At 43.7% G+C, this 20,670-nt stretch overlaps 1 protein-coding gene across 10 annotated transcripts in view; it reads right to left on the minus strand.

Annotated features, from left to right (window-relative positions):
• LOC142587326 (egl nine homolog 1-like) overlaps positions 1-20,670 on the minus strand; it is a 249,396-nt gene that overhangs the window by 149,774 nt on the left and 78,952 nt on the right. For all 10 annotated transcript variants that reach the window (XR_012829463.1, XM_075698230.1, XM_075698235.1 and 7 more), the window contains exon 4: positions 256-401. Coding sequence is in view for 9 of the 10 variants with exons in the window: in XM_075698230.1 (XP_075554345.1) it covers positions 256-401 (146 nt within the window). In the remaining variant the exon portion in view is untranslated. The remainder of the gene's footprint in view (positions 1-255; positions 402-20,670) is intronic.

Genomic DNA, 20,670 nt, shown 5'->3' on the forward strand with positions numbered 1-20,670 from the left:
GTGCCTTCAAGAGTATTTTATTGTAGAAAATAGAAGAGGAAATGCTCTTCAATACAAAAGATATTCCAGACGTTTTATAAAAGGTGTCGCTGTGTCCCTTTAAAGTAATTTGTCCAAACTCAGATTTTCTGACATCTTCATATGCCTTCTGTGCCTGAAAAGTCGGCTTTCACGTGCTCCACAGTACACCTGAACATCGAGCCGTTTATGACGCATGGGTGCCACAGTGAGAACGTGGAGCAGCAAACAGCTTACCTCGTCAAATATCATTGAGCCACGCTCATTGCCCAGGAAGTTGTCGATGACACAAATGCCGAAAGCGTTGAGATCATGGATCACGTTGGCACACATCTGCCGGAACCAGCTGGACGACGGGGGCCTCAAGGCTTCGGGCCTGGCTGCTGCAGAGAAACCAAGGTACGAGGGTTACTGCAGTGATCCCTTGATGATGATATGTGGGGTTTTATGGCGCAAGGGCCACTCATGGCCAAAGAGCGCCAAGCAATGTTTTAATGGAGTCAATGATACAAATAATGATCAATGGTGTCGTGGTTGGCTATAACAAGGGAACCTGGCTGTATAGGGGCCTAAAAACAATAAATATATATATATTAAAATTGTCACAATGACTTTTCAGATGTACTATGAATTTAAAAGATATGTTCTGATGGAAGGAGGGAATAAAATATGTAAATGCCAATAGCACTATTGCCTCAAGAGGCCCTTAAATGCAAGGGCCTGTAGGCACATGCTCTACAAAATGCTACTATCGCAGCAGCAGCGTCTAGTACGATGCTGTGCTACGAATCTCTTCAGCCTATAACTTGCAATGAATTAACCTCTTGCAGAAAGTTAAAAACTGACTTTCTGTGAAAAAATGGCTCAGCACCAAGCAACATTGAAGGATGAAAAGGAATGTTCTGTCGGTAGGCTAGAGGGAAGTGTTTTTTCCTTTCAATTTCCATTTCTCTACACTCCAGCGAGACATTGAGGACGGTTAGTCTCTCGCCACATCTACAGCATATGGGAGGTTCGCTACCGGTCAAGAGATAAGAGTGCGTGCCGTACGTATGACCTATCCTGAGGCGGCAGAAAATGACTTCGATTCGCCTTATTTTCGTTATCGGTAGCAAATTTCCTAATTGTGGCTCGATCAAATGGAGTTTATTCGAGGTTTCGGTGTCCCACTTGTGTTGCCGATGCCTTCGAAGTTTTTAAGTTTTTTGCGCAAAAAAGGCTTTAAGTCTGAGGCAGGGATACCTACGGAACAGTTGCCAGCTTTCGTTGCAATGGATGTGGCAATTTCATCTGCAAGCATGTTGCCCTTAATGCCTCTGTGCCCAGGTACCCAACATACTATGACGTGCTGATTAGATGTATATGCTGTGCACAGGAGCGAATATAGCTCATTGAGTACAGGATTGTTGCGTTTGTGGAGTGACATTAGAGATTTTACGACACTAAGGGAGTCTGCGAATATAATGGCCTTTTGCAATTTCATTTTCTTGATATGTTTAACAGCTGTCAGTACAGCATATGCCTCAGCAGTGAATATGCTTGTTTCCGGGTGCAGGACGTCAGATTCTGAAAATGATGGGCCGACAGCTGCATACGAAACGTCGGCATGCAACTTTGAGGCACCTGTGTAAAATTCTTGGCCAGAGTACTTCGACTGAAGTTCAAGAAAGTGCATTTCAATGTGTACCTGGGGAGCGTTCTTCGTTATTTCAACGAACGAAGTATCACACTCAATGAGCTGCCATTGCCACGGCGGACATAGCATGACAGGAGCCATAAGGGGATTTTCAAAAAGTGGAACATCCATTTCTTGACTGAGTTTTCGTACATGCAGTGGGAAGGGTTCTCTAACTGCCGGTCAATTATTAAATAAAGTTGCACATGTCATGTTGTTTACACTTGAGTAAGAGGGATGTTCACGGTTTGCATTTACCTTCAGAAAATATATAAAACTTGAGTACGACCTCTGAAGATGAAGTGACCACTCATTAGCTTCAACGTAAAGACTCTCCACAGGACTTGTCCTAAAGGCACCGGTCGCCAGGCGATGGTGATGGACAGGATCCAGCATCTTCAATGCACTAGGGCTAGCCGAATGATAAACTATTGCCCTGTAATCTAAGCGTGTTCGAATGAGGCTCTTGTAAAGGTTCATGATGCATTTCTTATCACTACCCCACGTTGTCTGTGACAAAATTTTTAGAATGTTCATGGTTTTTAGGCATTTGTTTCTGAGGTACTTCAGGTGTGAAATAAAGGTTAATTTCGTCTAAAATAACGCCTAAAAATTTGTGTTCTGTGCTCACAAGTATGTGCTGTCCCTGATGTTCAACTTCAGGATTTGCTATGAGACCTCTTTTTTGAGTGAAAAGAAGACAGGTACTCTTGCTGACATTGAGCGTAAAGCCATTTTCATCAGCCCACTTAGACACCTTGTTTAGACAAAGCTGTACTTGTCGCTCACAGATAGCGAGATTACATTACTTAAATCCAATTTGAATGTCATCCAACATATACTGAATAAAATATAGTACGCGGTATTGATGAGCGCAAGGAATTCATTTTTATGATAAAAAGTGTGCAGCTAAGCACGCCACCCTGCAGTACCCCAGTTTCCTGTAGAAAGGGTCTCGAGAGAACATTACCAATTCTGACACGGAATGTGCGATTTGATAAATAGTTTTCGATTACATTAAGCATTTTTCCGCGGATGCCCAATTCTGATAAGTCACGCAGAATTCCATACCGCCACGTGGTGTCGTAAGCCTTTTGCATGTCTAAGAATACAGAAAGAAAGAACTGTTTGTGTATGAAAGTGTCGCGAATATATGCTTCGATGCGAACGAGGTGGTCTGTAGTCGATCGGCCTTCTCTAAAACCACAGTGATATGGGTCAAGGCGCTTGTTTGATTCAAGGAAGTGTAAGAGCCTGCCATTAATCATTCTTTCAAAGAGTTTACATAGACAACTTGTGAGTGCTATGGGCCGGTGGCTTGCCACAGAGAATGGATCTTTACCTTGTTTTAAGACAGGGACTACAATCGCCTCTTTCCATGCCAAGGGAATGTCTCCTGTTTCCCAGATAGTGTTGAAAATAGACAATAGAGCCATCTGCGTGTCAGGGTGAAGATGTTTTATCATTATGTACATGACTCTGTCGGCTCCTGGTGCCGATTTCGTGCACCCGTTCAAGGAAGCTCTGAACTCAGCAATACTAAAAGGATGATTGTACGGTTAACTTCCACTAGCTTTACGGTTCAGTGCCTTACTTTCAGCTATCTGTCTACGTTGCTGGAATGACTGCGAGTAGTTCGCAGAGCTAGAAACTCGCTCGAAGTGTTCTCCCAGAGTGTTCGCCTGGTCTTGAAGGCTGTGGCCTTCATCATCAACCAAAGGCATGTTGTAGGTTTGTCGAGTAATTAATTTTCTTAGCATGTTCCAGACTTTTCCTTCTTGTGTATAGGAATTTATGCTTGTGACATATTTTTCCCAACTTTCTTTTTTAGCGATATGACGTGTTCGTCTGCCTTTGGATTTCACGTGCTTAAAGTTGATGAGGTTTTCTGCCGTTGGAGATTGACGTAGTAAACGCCAGGCTTTGTTTTGCTCCTTATGCGCATTCTTGCATTGCTCATTCCACCACGGCACGCACCTCTTTTTTGTAGTCCCCTTCGTTTGTGGAATGCACTCTATTGCAGCGTCAATTATAAAAGCGGTAAAATAAGCAATAGCATCTTTCACACTAAAATCTTTAAAAGTGTTTCGCTGCATCTGGATGATTTCCTCAAATTTTTTCCAATCTGCGGATGGAACTTTCCATTGAGGGGGGTGTGGTAGGAATTCATTTTGTTCTAAAGTTTTGAGGCAGATGGGAAAATGATCACTCCTATATGGGTTTTTGACTACCTCCCATTCTAGGCATAGTACAAGTGTAGCCGAGCAGATAGCGAAATCTATCGCAGAGTACGTGCCATGTGCTGTGCTATAGAATGTCGGCTCCTTTTTATTTAATATGCATGCACCTGAAGAAACAAGAAAATTTTCTATTAAGCGGCCTTTGACATCGCATCGAGAGTCTCCCCAGAGAGTATGGTGCGCGTTGAAATCCCCAACGAGTATGTAGGGCTCAGGCAGCTCATCGATTAGACTAAGAAATTCTGTTCTTTGAAGTTGATAGCAGGGCGGTGTAGCAGACGAGACCTTCGTGCCCACCAACCCTGAGGTCGATGCGCCCTCTTTCTGTGATGGCGAGGCAGCGCTGGCTGCTATCGCCAAGGGGGATGGTGGCACAACCTCGGCCACACTCTTTGTGGGCCGGGCAGATGCCGGAGTCTGCTGCGGCGTTGCCCCCTTACGCGCCGCACTAACATAGCCTGCGGTATGAATGAATGAAACATGTTTCCGCGCTTCTTGAAACTATATATTCTCTTTAACTTTCAGTGTAATAATATCCTTTTCTTTTTTCCACATCGGACATGATCGGGAATATGTGGCGTGATCACCGTCGCAATTCACACAGTGGAGTGCCCCAGTGCAGTTGTCGGAAGCGTGCTCTTGACCACATTTTGCGCAAGTGAGACGACCTCGGCAGCTTAGTGAGCCATGGCCAAATCTTTGACATTTGAAACATCTACGTGGATTTGGGATGTATGGCTTTACTCGTGTTTTTGTGTATCCTGTATCAAGAGATTCTCGCAGAACACTTGTAGCAAACGTGAGAACGAGATGTTTGGTAGGAATTTCTTTGTTGTTATGCTTGATCGTTATTCTTTGTACTTTGACAACTTCTTGTTCCTTCCATCCTTCGAGTAGTTCTTCTTCACTCAGGTTCAAAAGATCGGCATCTGATACCACACCTCTGGATGTGTTCATAGAGCGATGCGGCATCACTGTGACTTCGACATCACCAAAAGCCAGAATATTTGAAATCTTTTCATGTTGGAGCTGGTCACGTACTTCAAGCAGTAGGTCACCGCTAGCCATTTCAGTGATTTTGTATCCAGGACCTAGAACGTCGGTGAGCCTGTTATACTTAGTGGTACAGGCCGGAGCACCTTTCTTTTATATTTCTCTTTCAGCTCCCAAATAATATGTCTTATCGAGGCACTGACTATGTATGACGTGGTAGCACGGGAAGGATTCCTTGCGTTGGTGCGCCCTCTTTTCGAAAGAGGGCGATCAGGAAGTTGGGGAAAGGTGCTTAAAGCCATCAATAACTTATAACATTTCGGCAGCTATTCCAGCCACCCACCACCAAGCCCAACAAGGCGACGCTGCGAGACCCAAAGGAAACGCAGACGCCAGCTGTACATAGCTACTATAACCCAATATAATAGATCCAAGGTTGGATGAACTACACCAGGTTAACCCTTGCTGTCTGGAGAATTGGAAGTAAACGAAGTGAGAAGAAGACAGTACAGGTGGAAAGTGAGAGAGAAAGACGAAGGTTTAAGAGAGAGAGAGTGACAGGAAAAGGCAACTACCGATTTTCCCCGGGTGGGTCAGTCCGGAGGTGCCGTCTACGTGAAGCCGAGGCCAAAGAGGTGTGTTGCCTCCGCCGAGGGGCCGTAAAGGTCCAAAGGCCCAGCATCAGCTCAACCCCCAGGATCCCCCTTTCCCCGGACACGGCTAAGCCGCGCACGGTTAGACGCGGGAGGGGCCAACCCTCGTGTGCTCGGGTACGTGGTGTCGCAACACACCAAACGCCTGCTGACGCAGACGCCCCTGCAGGGTGCAGCGATCCCTTGCACTGGGCTGAGTTCCTTCATTAAATGATAGCTGTATGTTGGGCCACTATAAGGTTGGATGCATACAGTTATTTAAATACATTCATGCAGGAGCAAGAAAGATTACTTATAACAGACATCAGTTTCACATAAATGTAATGACAAGGAAATAGTGGTACCAGCCGAAGGTCGGAGAATGTCCAAGTTTTTGTGTTATCTAAAAAAGTACCTATGGTAGGTGAAGTAACCACAACATCTGGCAACACTGCAATTTCATTTAGCACTAACTCTAAGGAAAAAAAAACTATTATTGAAGTAGTGACATCGCAACATTGGAGAAGGTGATAAACATGTTATACCATTTCATGTGGTAACGTAAATTCATGCAGGTATTTCAAAGCAATCAAATACCACACACTTACCTGTGTAACAGCATTCCGCTAGGCACCGTGACTAGCTACAAATACCTTGGTGTACATAGCAGCAAGATTACCTGGACTACTCCCTGCGCTTAAGTCGTAAGCAACACTAACAGTACCGTGGGCTTTCTTTGTCGTAACTTTTCAGTTACCCCACCTGCCTTAAAGCTTATGCTCTATAAGACACCAATACATACAAAGTAGGAATACGCTGCATCTGTTTGGGATTGCAGTCATGAAAACCTTATTCAGTCTCTCGAAGTGGTCTAGAATATCGCAGTACCGTTTATCCAGTCTTATTATACAGTACTGCAAGCATAGCCACCATGAAATCAAGTTAGAACTCAAATTATTTCGCATCATATCTCAAACAACTTAGCCTGTTTTTTCATTAAATATTTCTACACCCTGACTTACACAATGAACTGCTTCAGTCACTGCAATACATACTTTGAAGATTAGATCATGCTAACAAAGTCAGCATACCTTCTTTCAGAACTAATTCCTTTTCACTTTCATTTCTTCCACGCACATTTGACAAGTGGTGCCACCTTCCCGAGAATGTTGCTACAATCCTAAACCACAAGCTTTTTAAAAATGCATAGCTAATATTGTGTAAATAGAACCCCTTTCTGTACCTGCTACTTTTATGTTAACCATGTTATTTTATTTCATTGTTTTATTGTTTATTCGTTACAGCTCATACAGTCAACATCCGATTTTTCGGACTTCCTAGTGGCCCCGAAAACGTACGAAAAAGTGAATCTATGCCTTTTACTGTCCCCAAGGGTTATAATAGCCACAGGCATGTGCAAAATAGCTCTGAAGGCCTGTCTGTACACTTAGTAAGTGTATTGGTGTTCGTACTGTGACAGGGGATGGCGAGTGCATGCGTGTATAATTAAGGAATACAGACTGTGTCCCCTCAATTTCCCCTTCCCCCTCTTGATATGGTTCACCACAATAATTTGTGTATTCTTTGCCGTGTAACATTGCTGTACTGAGGCAAAGTTCATCTTAGGGAATCGGCCTTATTTATATGCAACGTGCCATGTTTTCTGAGCTTCGAAGCCACAAGCGAGGACTACAAAAGTGAAATTGGCACCATTGCTGACAGTGGCAAATTCTTTCAATGAAAAGCATGACACCGAACAAAAAGAAGCTTGGAAGCGAACGTCAAGGCAGCCAGGCCTAGCGCTGTTGCGTTGATGGATACAGCTGCCAGCGGATCTGCGAGCGAGAGCAGCGGTTTGAGGCGGCGAGATAATTAAAATGGCAGTGGTGGTGGCTTTGATTAATGCCCTTTCAGACCTGCGGTCAGGGCAAACAGTCCAGAAAATCAGATGGGCCCCCCCATAGAGTTTCTCACTACATTATCTAGAGGGAAATCTGGCGCTGCGATCCTTCAACCATCACGGGAATGATGGGAAGTACAGGCTTCGGATTGGCATTCTGTTGACTGGCGAACAAGTCTACAAGTATTTTTTGGCAGTTTAGGCTTCGCTCCAAGCACAATTGCTGTAACCTGCAGCGCGACAGTGCAACGCAAAGCTCTCTGCCTTTGTTATGTTGCTCGAAGTGGCGATAGCGCCCTGGGCCAGCGGCTAAGATGATGTTTGTGTCGCGGTGTGGTGTCGAAGCCCTGACAAGAAAGCCACAGCATTGTAAACATTGAAAGAACATGTTTTGACAGTTTGGACCTTGGTTTGTTAAGTGTATTAATTAGGTTGGCGCTGTAGCGTTACATGCTTTATGAAACTTCAGAATAGGAAAAAGAAGGCACTACTGATACAGGACATAGACAATTGTACTTCTAACGGCTTGACAATGAAATCTTTTTGCGGGCTTCATTATGCATTGCTCGTTTATGTACTCATTGAAATGCGTGTTTTAGGACTTCGAGAACACAAACTTACTTGTGGTAGAAAAAATTGCTGCTCCCTGGCTGTAGTCTAGCGTCGCAAAATGGTTAAGTGCAAAGCCACGCCGTAACGCTTCGGAAGCGGTACGTCAGTATAATATATAATGAAGCATACTCGTAGGAAGCCACAAGCGTCCTAGCTAGCATTGCAGCAGATATGCTTAAAAGTACTTGAAGATGTTCAGCAATCGTGACAGCCGACGCAGCTTTTCGAAAGAACGAGAGAGTCCGCAAATGCCTGTCGTTTGCGAGAAAAGTCTCGCGTTTGCAGCGAGCAGGTGTCGTAGCAGACGACATTTGAAATGAAATGAAATGAAATGAAATGAAAGTTTATTTTCCATCTTGTAAGGTACAGATCTTGTAAGATACAGATGGAGGGGTGGAGCTTAACAGCTTGACAAGTCCCCCATCCCTCATTTGGGCAGAGGCAGCATCACATTCTTTCATTCAAATATACGCATGCATACCGTACATACATAATATTGCACATCATATACATTACTCAAGAAGTCACAAAGATCATCAAGGAAAAATACACATATAATGGTCATAGAAGTATTACAAATCAATCACATACATCAGCCGGAGCTCATTGAGAGACGAAGAGAAGAGATTGAAACCAACCGAATTGTAATAGTTTAGGAGTGTGAGTAATGTATACCTCAGACACTGTTTCCCATAGTTTGACCGTGGTGTCGGTACTGCCCAGTCTTCGAAGTGTCTTGTGCTATAATGTGGTGGTCTAGTTTGCAATTGGGCGAGTTTATGCAGATTAAAAATATTCTTATAGACTTCTGCCTTATAGACATGACTTAATCGATATTTGTACAGATTATACGCTGGAATTACACCGGTGCTCATGAAGAAAGTTATTGTCGATGCAGTGTAGGGAGCATTATATTATGTCGGAGATATTTTTTCTGTACTAAGTGAATATGCTCTAGATTGTTGGATGTCGTGTTTCCCCACACTAACTGACAATAGTTCAAGTGTGAATAAAAAAGGGAATTATATAGCAAGAGTTTGATGCGCGTAGGAAGAATGTACCATAATTGGCCTATTACACCTGTTATTTGGCTCAGTTTGATTACAACATTTTTGACATGATTATCCCAAGACATGTTCGCGGAAAAGATGACACCCAGACATTTGAAATCCTCGACTATTTCAATACTGCGCAAGCTTAATTTAATACCTTGATGCAGAGGTATGTTTGTTTTTCGGCTTAAATATAACTGCTTTCGTTTTGCTCTCATTTACCTTCATTAGATGAAGTTTCGACCATTCCTCTAAGGATTTCATTGTACTGTTACATTGTTTAATGAGAGTATGGATGTCATTCCCTGCGAAAAAAATACTGGTGTCATCTGCATAGATGATAAATCTTGCCTGAGGGTTTATGCTGACGATATCATTAATATAAATATTAAAAAGTATAGGGCCTAAAATACTTCCCTGGGGCACTCCGCTATGGACAGTCCTGGTTTTTGAAGTAAAAGTATCTATTTTAACAACTTGGGCTCTGTTGGAAAGGTAGGATTTTATAAGAGATAGTGACTGTCCTCGTATCCCATAATTCTGTAATTTCTCCAGCAAAATATTATGGTCAACTAAATCAAATGCTTTTGAAAAGTCTACGAAAATACCAACAACTATTGCTCTGTTCTCGAACTCTGTTAGTATATATTCTTTCTGTTCTAGTAATGCTAACTCGACTGATTTGTTCTTACGGAAACCGTATTGATGTGGTGTTAACAAGTTATGTTTTTCAATGAAGTTTGTCATCCTTGGACACAAAATTTTTTCGAACACTTTTGAAAACACGGGTAGAATGGATACCGGCCTGTAATTTCCAGGATCATTACGATCTCCTTTTTTATAAGTAACAGTAACCTTTGCAAACTGCATTTTCGCCGGAAAAATTGCTGATTGCAAGCACATGTTAAATATATGAGCGAGTACTGGGGCAATAATGTCAACCACGTGTTTAATAGGGCCAACTTGAAGACCGTCTATGTCACTTGCAGCATTCCGCTCAAGGGCGCGCAACACTTTCTCACAATACAACATGTTTATTTACATAAATACTTGATCAATATTTTTATGCAAGTACATGCACGGTTGTTATTGCTGTTACAAAAATAAATAAATAATTATTCTTTGGCGTTAAATCCGGAATACAATGGCACAAGAATGCATACCCTGGTGTGTCCTGGCGATAAACCATAGTAAACCGTGCTTCCATCTCAAAGTGATCAAAAGTTTATGCAGCGTGTTGCACATTATATAACATACTGCAGAAATAAAATTAGATTTTACACGATAATATTTGAGTATAGCTTTGTTTACTGCGCCGCAAGCAAACGCCACTCGTCTGGAAATTGAAGTCAATCCGAAGCCTATACTTCCCATCATTCCCATGTAGGTTGAGGCAATGCCCATGAGAGCCCCCGTAGACACTAGTGCCACATTTCCCTCTAGGGTATTTATTTAGAAACTGTATGGCCCCCCCCCAAACGGTTCCAGCACACGAAACTTCAGACATTCTTATAGAATGACTTTATAGGGTACTGTAGGATTTGGAGTCGGGCTTGTAGGACGATCGGAGGAACTTGGGGCGATAGGACAACGCGAGCAGGATTTATTTACGTTATTTACATTTGAACACGGGATACATTTACAAAGTCTAGTGTGGCTGCCAAATGGAGCCCGCAAGACGAGCCATACAGCAAACGAGCACACAGCTCACGAGTACATTGACGAGCACACACTAGCTGCCGACAACAGCCGTTTTTAAACACTTTGTGTTCCCTAGATCCCTAGGTGAGGCAAAACGTTCGATGTCATCGTAAACAGGCCGCCTCTCTGCGGGACGTTTTACACACACACACTGGTTTCAGTGCCCCCTCCGAGGGCCGACGACCTTTGCAGCACTCTGAGCTGACCTTCGCAACGCGGCCGTCATGTTGTCCACTGTCCTGCGTCCCCAGGTGGTCACGCCCGAGCCCAGCCGGTGCCTCTAAATTGCAGAGCGGACCTCGCACAGTGGCCTCCGCCACAGCCCACTGCCTGGCGTCTTCAAAGGCCCTTGAAAAGGCACCGCAAGGCATCTCCTTCCAGGAAATCCCCCTGCTTCAGTCGAACCGTGAAGGCGTTGGCGATTTCACTAACAATAGCTGATCGCGTTTAGTCATGCGGCGCCGAGGGGTTGTTGACGCAGCACCTCGCGGCCCCTGCAAAACGAGTCACCACGGCAGGTGTTGAAGGCTTCCATGTTCTCTTCAGGGAAGCTCACCACGCGCGCAGCTGCAGCTGGCTGAGAAAATGTTGCCACCTCGGCAGGCCATTCCTAACAGTATGTGGCAGTGCTGCGAAGGCATCCGAATTGTCAGGCATGTCCGAAAAATTGGGCGTCCAAAAAATCAGTCATTGACTGTATTGTATAGATAGAACCCATTTCTCCACGTGCTAGTTTTAATCATGCTTTATTTGTCATGTTTCACATAATGCATTTATATTATTTTTTCCCTTGTATTTCTTGTTTCTAAGTTGCCTCTATAGTGCTTCGGCCTTGAGGGTACAACAAATCAAAATCAATCAGTGAATTCCTTCCATCATCGGAGGTCGCTACTGCATTAAATTATTTCTTCTGTTCTGTTTTTACAAGTGAACTTCCCGTTCCCGCTAACATTGTACTCGGTTCTGTTACCTCCATCATGAGTGATATCGTTATCACCCAAAAGGGCATTGAAGCTGCTATTGATCGTCTTTCTAACAGCTCGGCTCCTGGTCCAGACGGAATTTGTCCAAAACTACTAAAAATGACTAAACCAGTGATATCTCGCATTTTCGCCGCTCTTTTTCAACAATCTATTGATTCAGGATGTGTTCCTAACGAATGGAAAATAGCTAAAATAATTCCAATCTTTAGGTCCAGTGACCCGTCATCTGTCTCAAACTACAGACCTATTTCACTGACCAGTATTCCATTAGAACACATTATATCATCAGCAATTATGAAATACCTAACCGATCACAATCTCCTCTTCATTAACCAACACGGGTTCCAACGGGGTCACTCATGTGAGACGCAGTTATTCGAGCTAGTCTCTGACCTGCACCAAGCTATCCACGACTCCTCACAAATAGACGCCATATTTATTGATTTTGCGAAGGCTTTTGATAAGGTAGCTCATAACCGTTTATTATTAAAACTTTGCCATTTTAACATAAATAGTAGGATTACGAATTGGATTAGAAATTTTTTAACTAACCGGTACCAATTTGTAACTACTAATGAATTTTCTTCTCCGCGATCACTAGTTAAATCCGGAGTGCCGCAGGGATCTGTATTGGGACCGATTTTATTCCTGCTATACGTAAACGACATCAGCAATAATATTAAATCTACAATAAGACTATTTGCAGATGATTGCGTAATTTAGAGACGAATAATTAACTCTTTCGACACTGACATTTTGCAATCTGACCTTGCGAAAATTACCGACTGGTGTAAACAGTGGCAAATGGAAATAAATGTTTCAAAAACTAAGGCTATAGCCTTCACTAGATCCAGTAACCCTAGGGTTACCCGTTACGTGATTAACGACATTAGTATTGCACATGTGCAAACAATAAAATATTTGGGAATTCATTTATCTTCAAACGTTTCATGGAATAATCACATCGATGCGATTACTAGCAGCGCTTGTAAAACCCTTGGCTACATTAGGCGTAACCTTTACTCAGCAAACAAGTCCACTAAATTATTAGCCTATAGACCGTTTCATCGGGCGAGGAGGATAGGGCGCGCGGAGAGCCTTTCCTCCTCTCTGGCTTGGGCGATCTGGCACAGCGCTGCTTGAAAGCATTGCTGTCGCGTGCTGCGGAGCGATTTTGAGATGTTTTAGATGGTATTTTGTGAAATTTACGCCGTGTCCGTTCATATAAGGTCGTCAGAGAAGCCTTTCGGTGCATCGGTAACTACAGTAGGCGGAAATATCTTTTGGGAGCGCAGAAATGTGACGCGTTTTATAAGCCGCGGTGTACGCACATTATCAGTCGCGGTGTGTGTATGTGTTGTGAACTATTTTACTTATATCGGTTTTAATTCAACAAAGAAACCCGGTGTCTCTGTATTAGCAGCATGAAAGGGTAAATCTGCTCAATATCAGATCACTTGGCGTAGGGAGCAAAGCATAAACATAAGAGCGCGTGCTCGTGCACGGCCAACCTAAGGCAACCACGAAACATCTAAGCGGCAGGCGCAATCAAATATTTGTGATGCACCGGCATCGTTCTCGTGCATTTCAAGTCTAGTAGGCTTCAAATTACCATGTCTACGCTAGCCTTCCTGCATGAGGCCGATGGCGCTGCTCAACACAGCGATCACTGCGGTTTGTGAACCAGCACGGTACATATGTAAGCTGTGCGCTTCGGCATTGCCTTTTTTGCCTGCATACAGCCATAATATATGAAGGATCGCATAAAATGAATGCGATGCCTATTTCTGAGGACAAAATTTTCGTAATGCGTGTGAGTGCGTCGTAGTGAACGGAACAAACACAACCGAAAAAGAAATTCGGTTATAATCCTCTTTCTCGAAAAAGCAAGAGAAAACGGGCTAACGCCGCAATAGGGCCTCGCATAGTCACGCCGCACAACGTTTATAAATATATAACCGCTGATGCGGTATGCTTGGACCATGCGGTATATAGAACAAAGATATATGTTTTCCAGCACTTACCACTGCTTAGGACGCTCGCGCAGTTCGTAAACAGTCATTTTGCTGGACAAGCGTAATTCAGACTGTAAGGTATGCTGCTATCACTTGCCAAAACTATTTTATTCAGGTGCGGAAACCTCACCCATCGAACCAAGTAGTCACGCAATGTAACCTGCAGCGAACAGTTTGAACGCTTGCCAAAGTATAACATCACAGCTCCTATCGTAGCAGAACGGTACCCACGATCACGCTGTTATGATTGTCGCGTATGTTTCCGTAGCTTAGAAATAGAGGATAATACTGCACTAAGGTCACATTAGTGACTGGAACATTCAGAAATACACAATTCATCTCTGAGGCTGATTGGAGACTCGAATATGTGCGCACACATCGCGTTGCGTGTTCTGTCCACCTCAACACCAGCAGAAATTCTGGCCATGATGCCTTAAACCACTTCAGCACGTCTCACAGAACCGTTTACTACGTAGAAGACGCACGTCATACTAAACAGACCGCACGACCGCGAAAACAAACGCCAGAAACTGCCGCCAAGCGTATACCTGCCATGCAAAAGACCGCTTTCACCCAAGCCAGTATGGCGCTGCTCATAGGCGGCACCACTGCGTTCGCAATATGGCGGCGCCTACGAAAAAACGGTCTATACGACACTAGTTCGTTCGAAAATGGAGTACGCGTCTTTTATTTGGAATCCGCATCAATCGCACCTCATAAACAAGCTCGAGTCGGTCCAAAACAGAGCAGCCCGCTTCATCACGAAAAATTACTCTCGAATGTCTAGCATCACTAACATTAAAATGTCTCTAAATCTCCCCTCGCTAGAAAATCGAAGGCTGATAGGACTTTTTTCCCATTTTCACAAGTTATATCACTGCAGGTCGTCTTTCAGCGCACGCCACATCAGGTTCGCCCATCGTATCTTCCCGCGTCTTGATCATTCCTTTAAAGTGCAGCCCGTTCTTGCGCGCACTAACTTCTTGAGACACTCGCCCCTCTTTCTCGCGATATATCATTGGAATATGTTACCACATGAAATCGTATCAGCTCTAAGTCACTATGATTTTCTAGCAAAACTAAAACAGTATTTTAACGTACTAACATAGTATTCTCTTGCTCATTTCTTATAGGCATCACTGTGTTGTTGCGCGCCTTGTATTTTTTTTCCCTCACCATATTTTGATGTTCCTTGCGCAAATGGTTTTGTTCTGGATTAGCGCAGGGTCACTTGTACTGCATAAACTTTGTTCTGCTTGTGCTGTTCGTTGTTTCATGCAGTATCTGCTGGTATGCGTACGTTTTTATCAAGTATTTTTTCTTGTATAAAGTGACCAAGTTACGTTGATTTTGTGTAACACCCAGTTTAAATCTATATGTATCTTCAGCGTTTAGGACGGGTCGTTGTATTGCTCTTACTGGTTTCTTTTTGTTTGTTTTCCTGTTTTTCCGCTTGTGTTATTTTTATTGTAGCATGCATTATCTGTGTAAATGCGTATACTGTACATATATAACTAATTCATTGTAACACCCCTATGTAATGCCCGCATGGGCCTTTAGGGTACTTGAATAAAAAAAAAATTTGTAATTGGGAATAAATACATTAGTATCTTGGTAATTCAAGTTTCTGTTGAATTCAAACTGACGCTGTGGTTCCGTCATAATCGTATGCATTTAAATATGCGAAAACACTCAGTAATGCTAACACCCGTGCAGTAGTACTGGTTCATTCGAACTGACCACATCCCATACTACCCTTCTGCCAGCAGTGCACCAACCCACACTGCAATCAGAACCGGCAGCACGCCAATCACTGCTACTGCAGAGGTGGCGAAACCGATCGCTAGGCAACCCTGAACTCAGCGCTGGGTCACTTAGCTTAGTCGGCTTTGGCACACGTATTGTGGTGCTGCGCATAGGTCTCGTACGAAGTGTGGTCCGATAAAACTAGTGTGCAAGCTTCAAGGAATTTTTTGCCAAGTAGCGAAGAGACATGTAGACCAGCATCACCTATTACATTCAAATCGCAATGTGTGTAAAGCACAGAACCAAGTCGCGAACCCATTTTTTTTGGGGAGCTCCATGATTAGCCAGTTTTAGCAGCGCGTTACCGTATACCAGCAGCCATGACTGCGAATGCGCGGAGCTTAGTGGGCTCTGGTGCAAGTTTCTTGTTTCTAACTTGCCTCTATAATGCTTCGGCATTATATGTATGCCAAAGCCGACCAAGCTAAGTGACCCAGTGCTGAACTCAGGATCACCTAGTGATCGGTTTCGCCGCCCCTGCAGTAGCAGTGACTGGCGTGCTGCCGAGTCTGATTGCAGCGTGGGTTGGTGCACTGCTGGCAGAAGGGTAGTATGGGATGTGGTCAGTTCCAATCTCTGAGGAGAACAGCAGTTTACGATAGGTAGTGAGGCACTGGTAGTGGTAAGGGAATACATTTACTTAGGGCAGGTAGCGACCGCGGATCCGGATCATGAGACTGAAATAATCAGAAGAATAAGAATGGGCTGGGGTGCATTTGGCAGGCATTCTCGGATCATAAACAGCAGGTTGCCATTTTCCCTGAAGAGAAAAGTGTATAACAGCTGTGTCTTACCAGTACTGACCTACGGGGAAGAAACCTGGAGGCTTACAAAAAGGGTTCTACTTAAATTGAGGACGACGCAAGGAGCTATGGAAAGAAGAATGATGGGTGCAATGTTAAGGGGATAAGAAGAGAGCAGATTGGGTGAGGGAACAAACGCGAGTTAATGACATACTGGCCATTGCATGTTTGCCAATATTTCAGATCTCTTACCAAGAAGAACCTCAAAGATATTTCTGAAAACATTACATTACAGGGATAAAAATGTTCACTAGCTTTCCGTTCTGCAATGCTTACCAATATTTTAAATAAGCTCGATTATTCCGACTTATTTGCAGTTCTACCACAAGCACCATAAAGTCATGTAAACGGCAACTGATATTTTGTTCCCTGAACGTGGGTTATTAATATTTTCGGACTCAATCTGTACAAGTCGCGTAGTGAACATCGTTGCTGCGAATGCAATTTCAGAGGTTTGTGGTTTGCCAAATGTTTAATTACGATCACAATATGGCCACTATGGTTGACTATGAGAATTTACATCATTGGCTTGTGTTCTGCAGTGGCAAGAGCCTGATTTTGTTTGGTGTGGCCCGGCATAAAATAGTGCAGCCAGCGTGCAAATCTGAGTGATGATTGTGGTTGCCATAGGATATTTGTGACCAAGAAGTTTCATGAAAGCAAGCAGGTCATTTGTTGGCAGGCAGCACTATCATCCCTGTAACCGTGCAAAATATATTTAGAATGTCGTCACTCACTAATTGATGCAGATGTACCACTAGGGTGCTATATCGAATGCTAAAATCTATAACGAAACTGATGAGCTACACTTTGAGCAGACTGTACGACTTCATTCCCAAATGCCCCATGAAATGATGCCAGTTCAAAGCATCTTTGGCTGGTCCGCACAAACACAAACGTGTAACACCTTTGTAAAACATTCGTAATGCATTGTATAGCACAACATGGTTCTTATTTTCTTGTGGCCTAGTTACAATTATACTACCAAACATACCCACACTCCAAAGAGGCTGACGCTGAAACAAATTGTTTAGGCTTAGATTGCAGGGCTAAGTGCTAGCCAATGCATGTCTATGGCTGTGTGGCTGCCACTGAACATGCAAATACTGCTAACTTTGGCAACTTCATTCGAAATTAGTTTTTTGGTGCAGGCTGGTGCAGCTCGATGGTTTGGTGCAAGATGGCACAATTGGCATAGCACTTCCATCCTTGAATGCGCTGCCGCATACATAACATATTTGCGCAACAACATGGCAGCACCAAGGCTTTTTGCTTCAATTCTAATTCATTTCTGATACTTGCTCTCCAAAGTGACAGCAAGAAATAAATGGTAAAATGTGTAATTGCTTAGTTTCATCTCCCACTGAGAACAAAGTACGGTCTACGCTCGTTACAATGGACCCACGTACAACAGACTTTCGAATATAACGGACCATATTTCAACCTTAGTTTGGTCTCCCTATTTTATTAATGCAACAAAGTTCGCTTTTAACAGACTGCTCTAAAACGGACTATCGGCTACAGTGAACGAAATTAGCAGCAATATTTGTCAAAATTGAGTTTATAAAATAGACTTTGCTGTGCCGACATGAGCTGGCGAGGGAGGGAGGAAAGTGGGGTGGAAGCGCGCCATCTCTTACACGCAAGGCACAGGGGGAGGGGGGTTCTACTCCGGTGGCTGCTGTTAATGGCACAGCTGCCATATCTTGAAAGCTATCTGCAATGTGGACAAAGTGCGCCCAGTACCGGAAGCTTCGTATGTGCTGTGCTTTTGACGGTTAATTCGGGTTAAAGTGAGAGACAGCACAAAGGTCAATTCGCTCACTGTTGCTGCCATGCTTATCTTGCCTAACTTGCAATCGCAATTGATGCTTTGCCTTTCCGGCAAAACTGCGACTTTTTGTTTGTTTTTTACTTCGGACGTTCATCACTCAATCTTTGCAATAAAGTTGTTAGAATCGCAACGAAAGTTTTGGTAGAGAGGCGTCTCGGATATTAGAGACTTCGAATAAAACCGACAGTTTTTGTCAAATTATCAGGGTCCGTTGTAACAACAGCAGTCTGTATAAGCGCTGTTTCACTGCTATTGTTCAGATCGATTGTTTGTATGAATGCTGCTAGGCTTAGAGGGACATCATCGACGCGAAAAAGTGTGTCCATTTCCTCCAAACAGATGACACCATATAAGTGTACACCATTGATTGATGCTAAAAGGTGTGGTGCCATCTGTTAGAGGGAAGTTGACACGCTTTCCCATTTTCGTGGCTTGTGAAGCAACCGATTTGAACAGTAACAATGAAAGAGCACTTATACATTATCCTCGGCATATGATGAGCTTAAGGAATAACTGATTTTACCATTTATTTCTGGCTGTCACGACAGAGAGCAACTATCCTGGGTGAATTAGAATCCAAGTGGGAAGCCTCGATGCTGCCATGTTGTTTGGAAACACAGTACTGTTAAACCCCGATATAACAAGCTTCAAGAAAACAAAATTCTCGATATAACGAAGTATTTAATTTTTCTTAACCTCTTGTCTATAGAACACCATGTATTCATAACCTCAATATAACCAAGTGTGTGTACACAATTTCCATATAACAAAATTTCACTGCCACTGCAAGGAATGCCGAGACAATAAATGGAAACTTCCGCAGATGCAAGCGGTCAAATGACTGAACTACGAGTGGCTGCATTCAAACGCACCTCTCAAATCGTGCACCATGCGACAACAGCAACTTCCGAAGTGCGATAAGATCCTATCGCGCCCCGCGCACTATGTGCTTTAAGTGTGAGTGAAAGTGCACAAGGGTGAGACAAGAAAGATGGTGGGTTCACAAGTGACGCCTTCCTACGCAAGCTCGTGGTAACACGATTAAGCACATGCGAGGGGGCAGAGTGGGGGGATGACTGGCACCCGTCTCAATTTCTACCATGCGGTCGAGTGCATACGCAGTCCGCACTCTGCTTTCATGCAATCTGTCGCATGTCCAAAGAGTGGGTATGCCGAGACAGCATGGCGCCATGTAAGCTGTCTTCCCACGTGTTTAGCATTGCAGGTTGCGTAATGTCGAGTTTCAGTGACCTGCTGCTGGCACTGTTCCTGATAGCGTTGTCCCAGTGCGGGCAACGCTATCAGCCGCAGGGGTGGTGTATGCAGAAAAGCGTGCCTGGCTGCACTTAATTCATACCGCCGATGTGAAGATATTGTCGACGTACGTGGCACAAAACCATATCATTCGTCACCAACTCCCAAATTTATCAAAATACCGTATTTATTCGAATCTAACGCGTACCTTTTTTCCGATAAAAAGGGTCCAAAAATTGCATGTGTGTTAGAATTGAGTACGACCCTAAATCTGTGTTACCATATCGCCATCGGCATTCGAAAAATGGCTGCCAAAAAAGTGCAAAGCGAGAGGCCTTGTCTTCTGGCCTGGAATCGATGCAGACATAACAGCTGTTGTGCAAAAGTTCGCGGTATGCAAAAAATAGGCACACAATCGACCTCGAGAGCCCCTAAAAATGCGACCAGTGCCAAACCAGCCATGGTTTCAGCTAGGAATTGACATATTTCGGTATGTTGGTAGTAAACGAGAAGAAAGGGGGTTAACCGAGGGGCTCGATTTTTATTAGTCATATCATGAGAAGCCAACAAACACTGACATCAAGGACAACATAGGGGAAATTACTTGTGTTTTTAATAAATGGAATGAAGAAATGATAAATTAATGGAAATTAAAGTGGATGAAAAAACAACTTGCCACAGGTGGGAATCGAACCCACAACTTTCGAATTTCGCGAAGTATGTAGGTAGGTTATACTTGTACGTCTATGACACATTGTCCAACTTCCCCAAAGTGGAACAGCTAGCGGATACGTCATCAAAAACTATAATCGAAATTACAAGTGCCATCTTTGCTAGGTATGGCAATACCGGTCGAGATCTGCTCTGACAATGGGCCACAATTCACAAGCCATGAATCCGCAGAGTTCTCCTTGGCATATGATTTCAAGAACATAACCTCGAGCCCGCTGTAAGTATGATCCAATGACCTCGCGGAAAAGGGCGTCCAAATAGTTAAAAGAATTTTGACAAAAACTACAGAAACAAAAGATTTCTGACTAGGACTTCCTGTTTAAAGGACGCACCACTGGAATACGGTCCCCCACCTGCAGAGGTGCTGCTGAGAAGGAGGCTGCGGACAAAACTCCCAGACGTCCAAGGCAGTCCTGCCCG

The sequence above is a fragment of the Dermacentor variabilis genome, chromosome 7 (genome assembly GCF_050947875.1).
Source record: "Dermacentor variabilis isolate Ectoservices chromosome 7, ASM5094787v1, whole genome shotgun sequence".
Lineage (NCBI taxonomy): Eukaryota > Metazoa > Arthropoda > Arachnida > Ixodida > Ixodidae > Dermacentor > Dermacentor variabilis.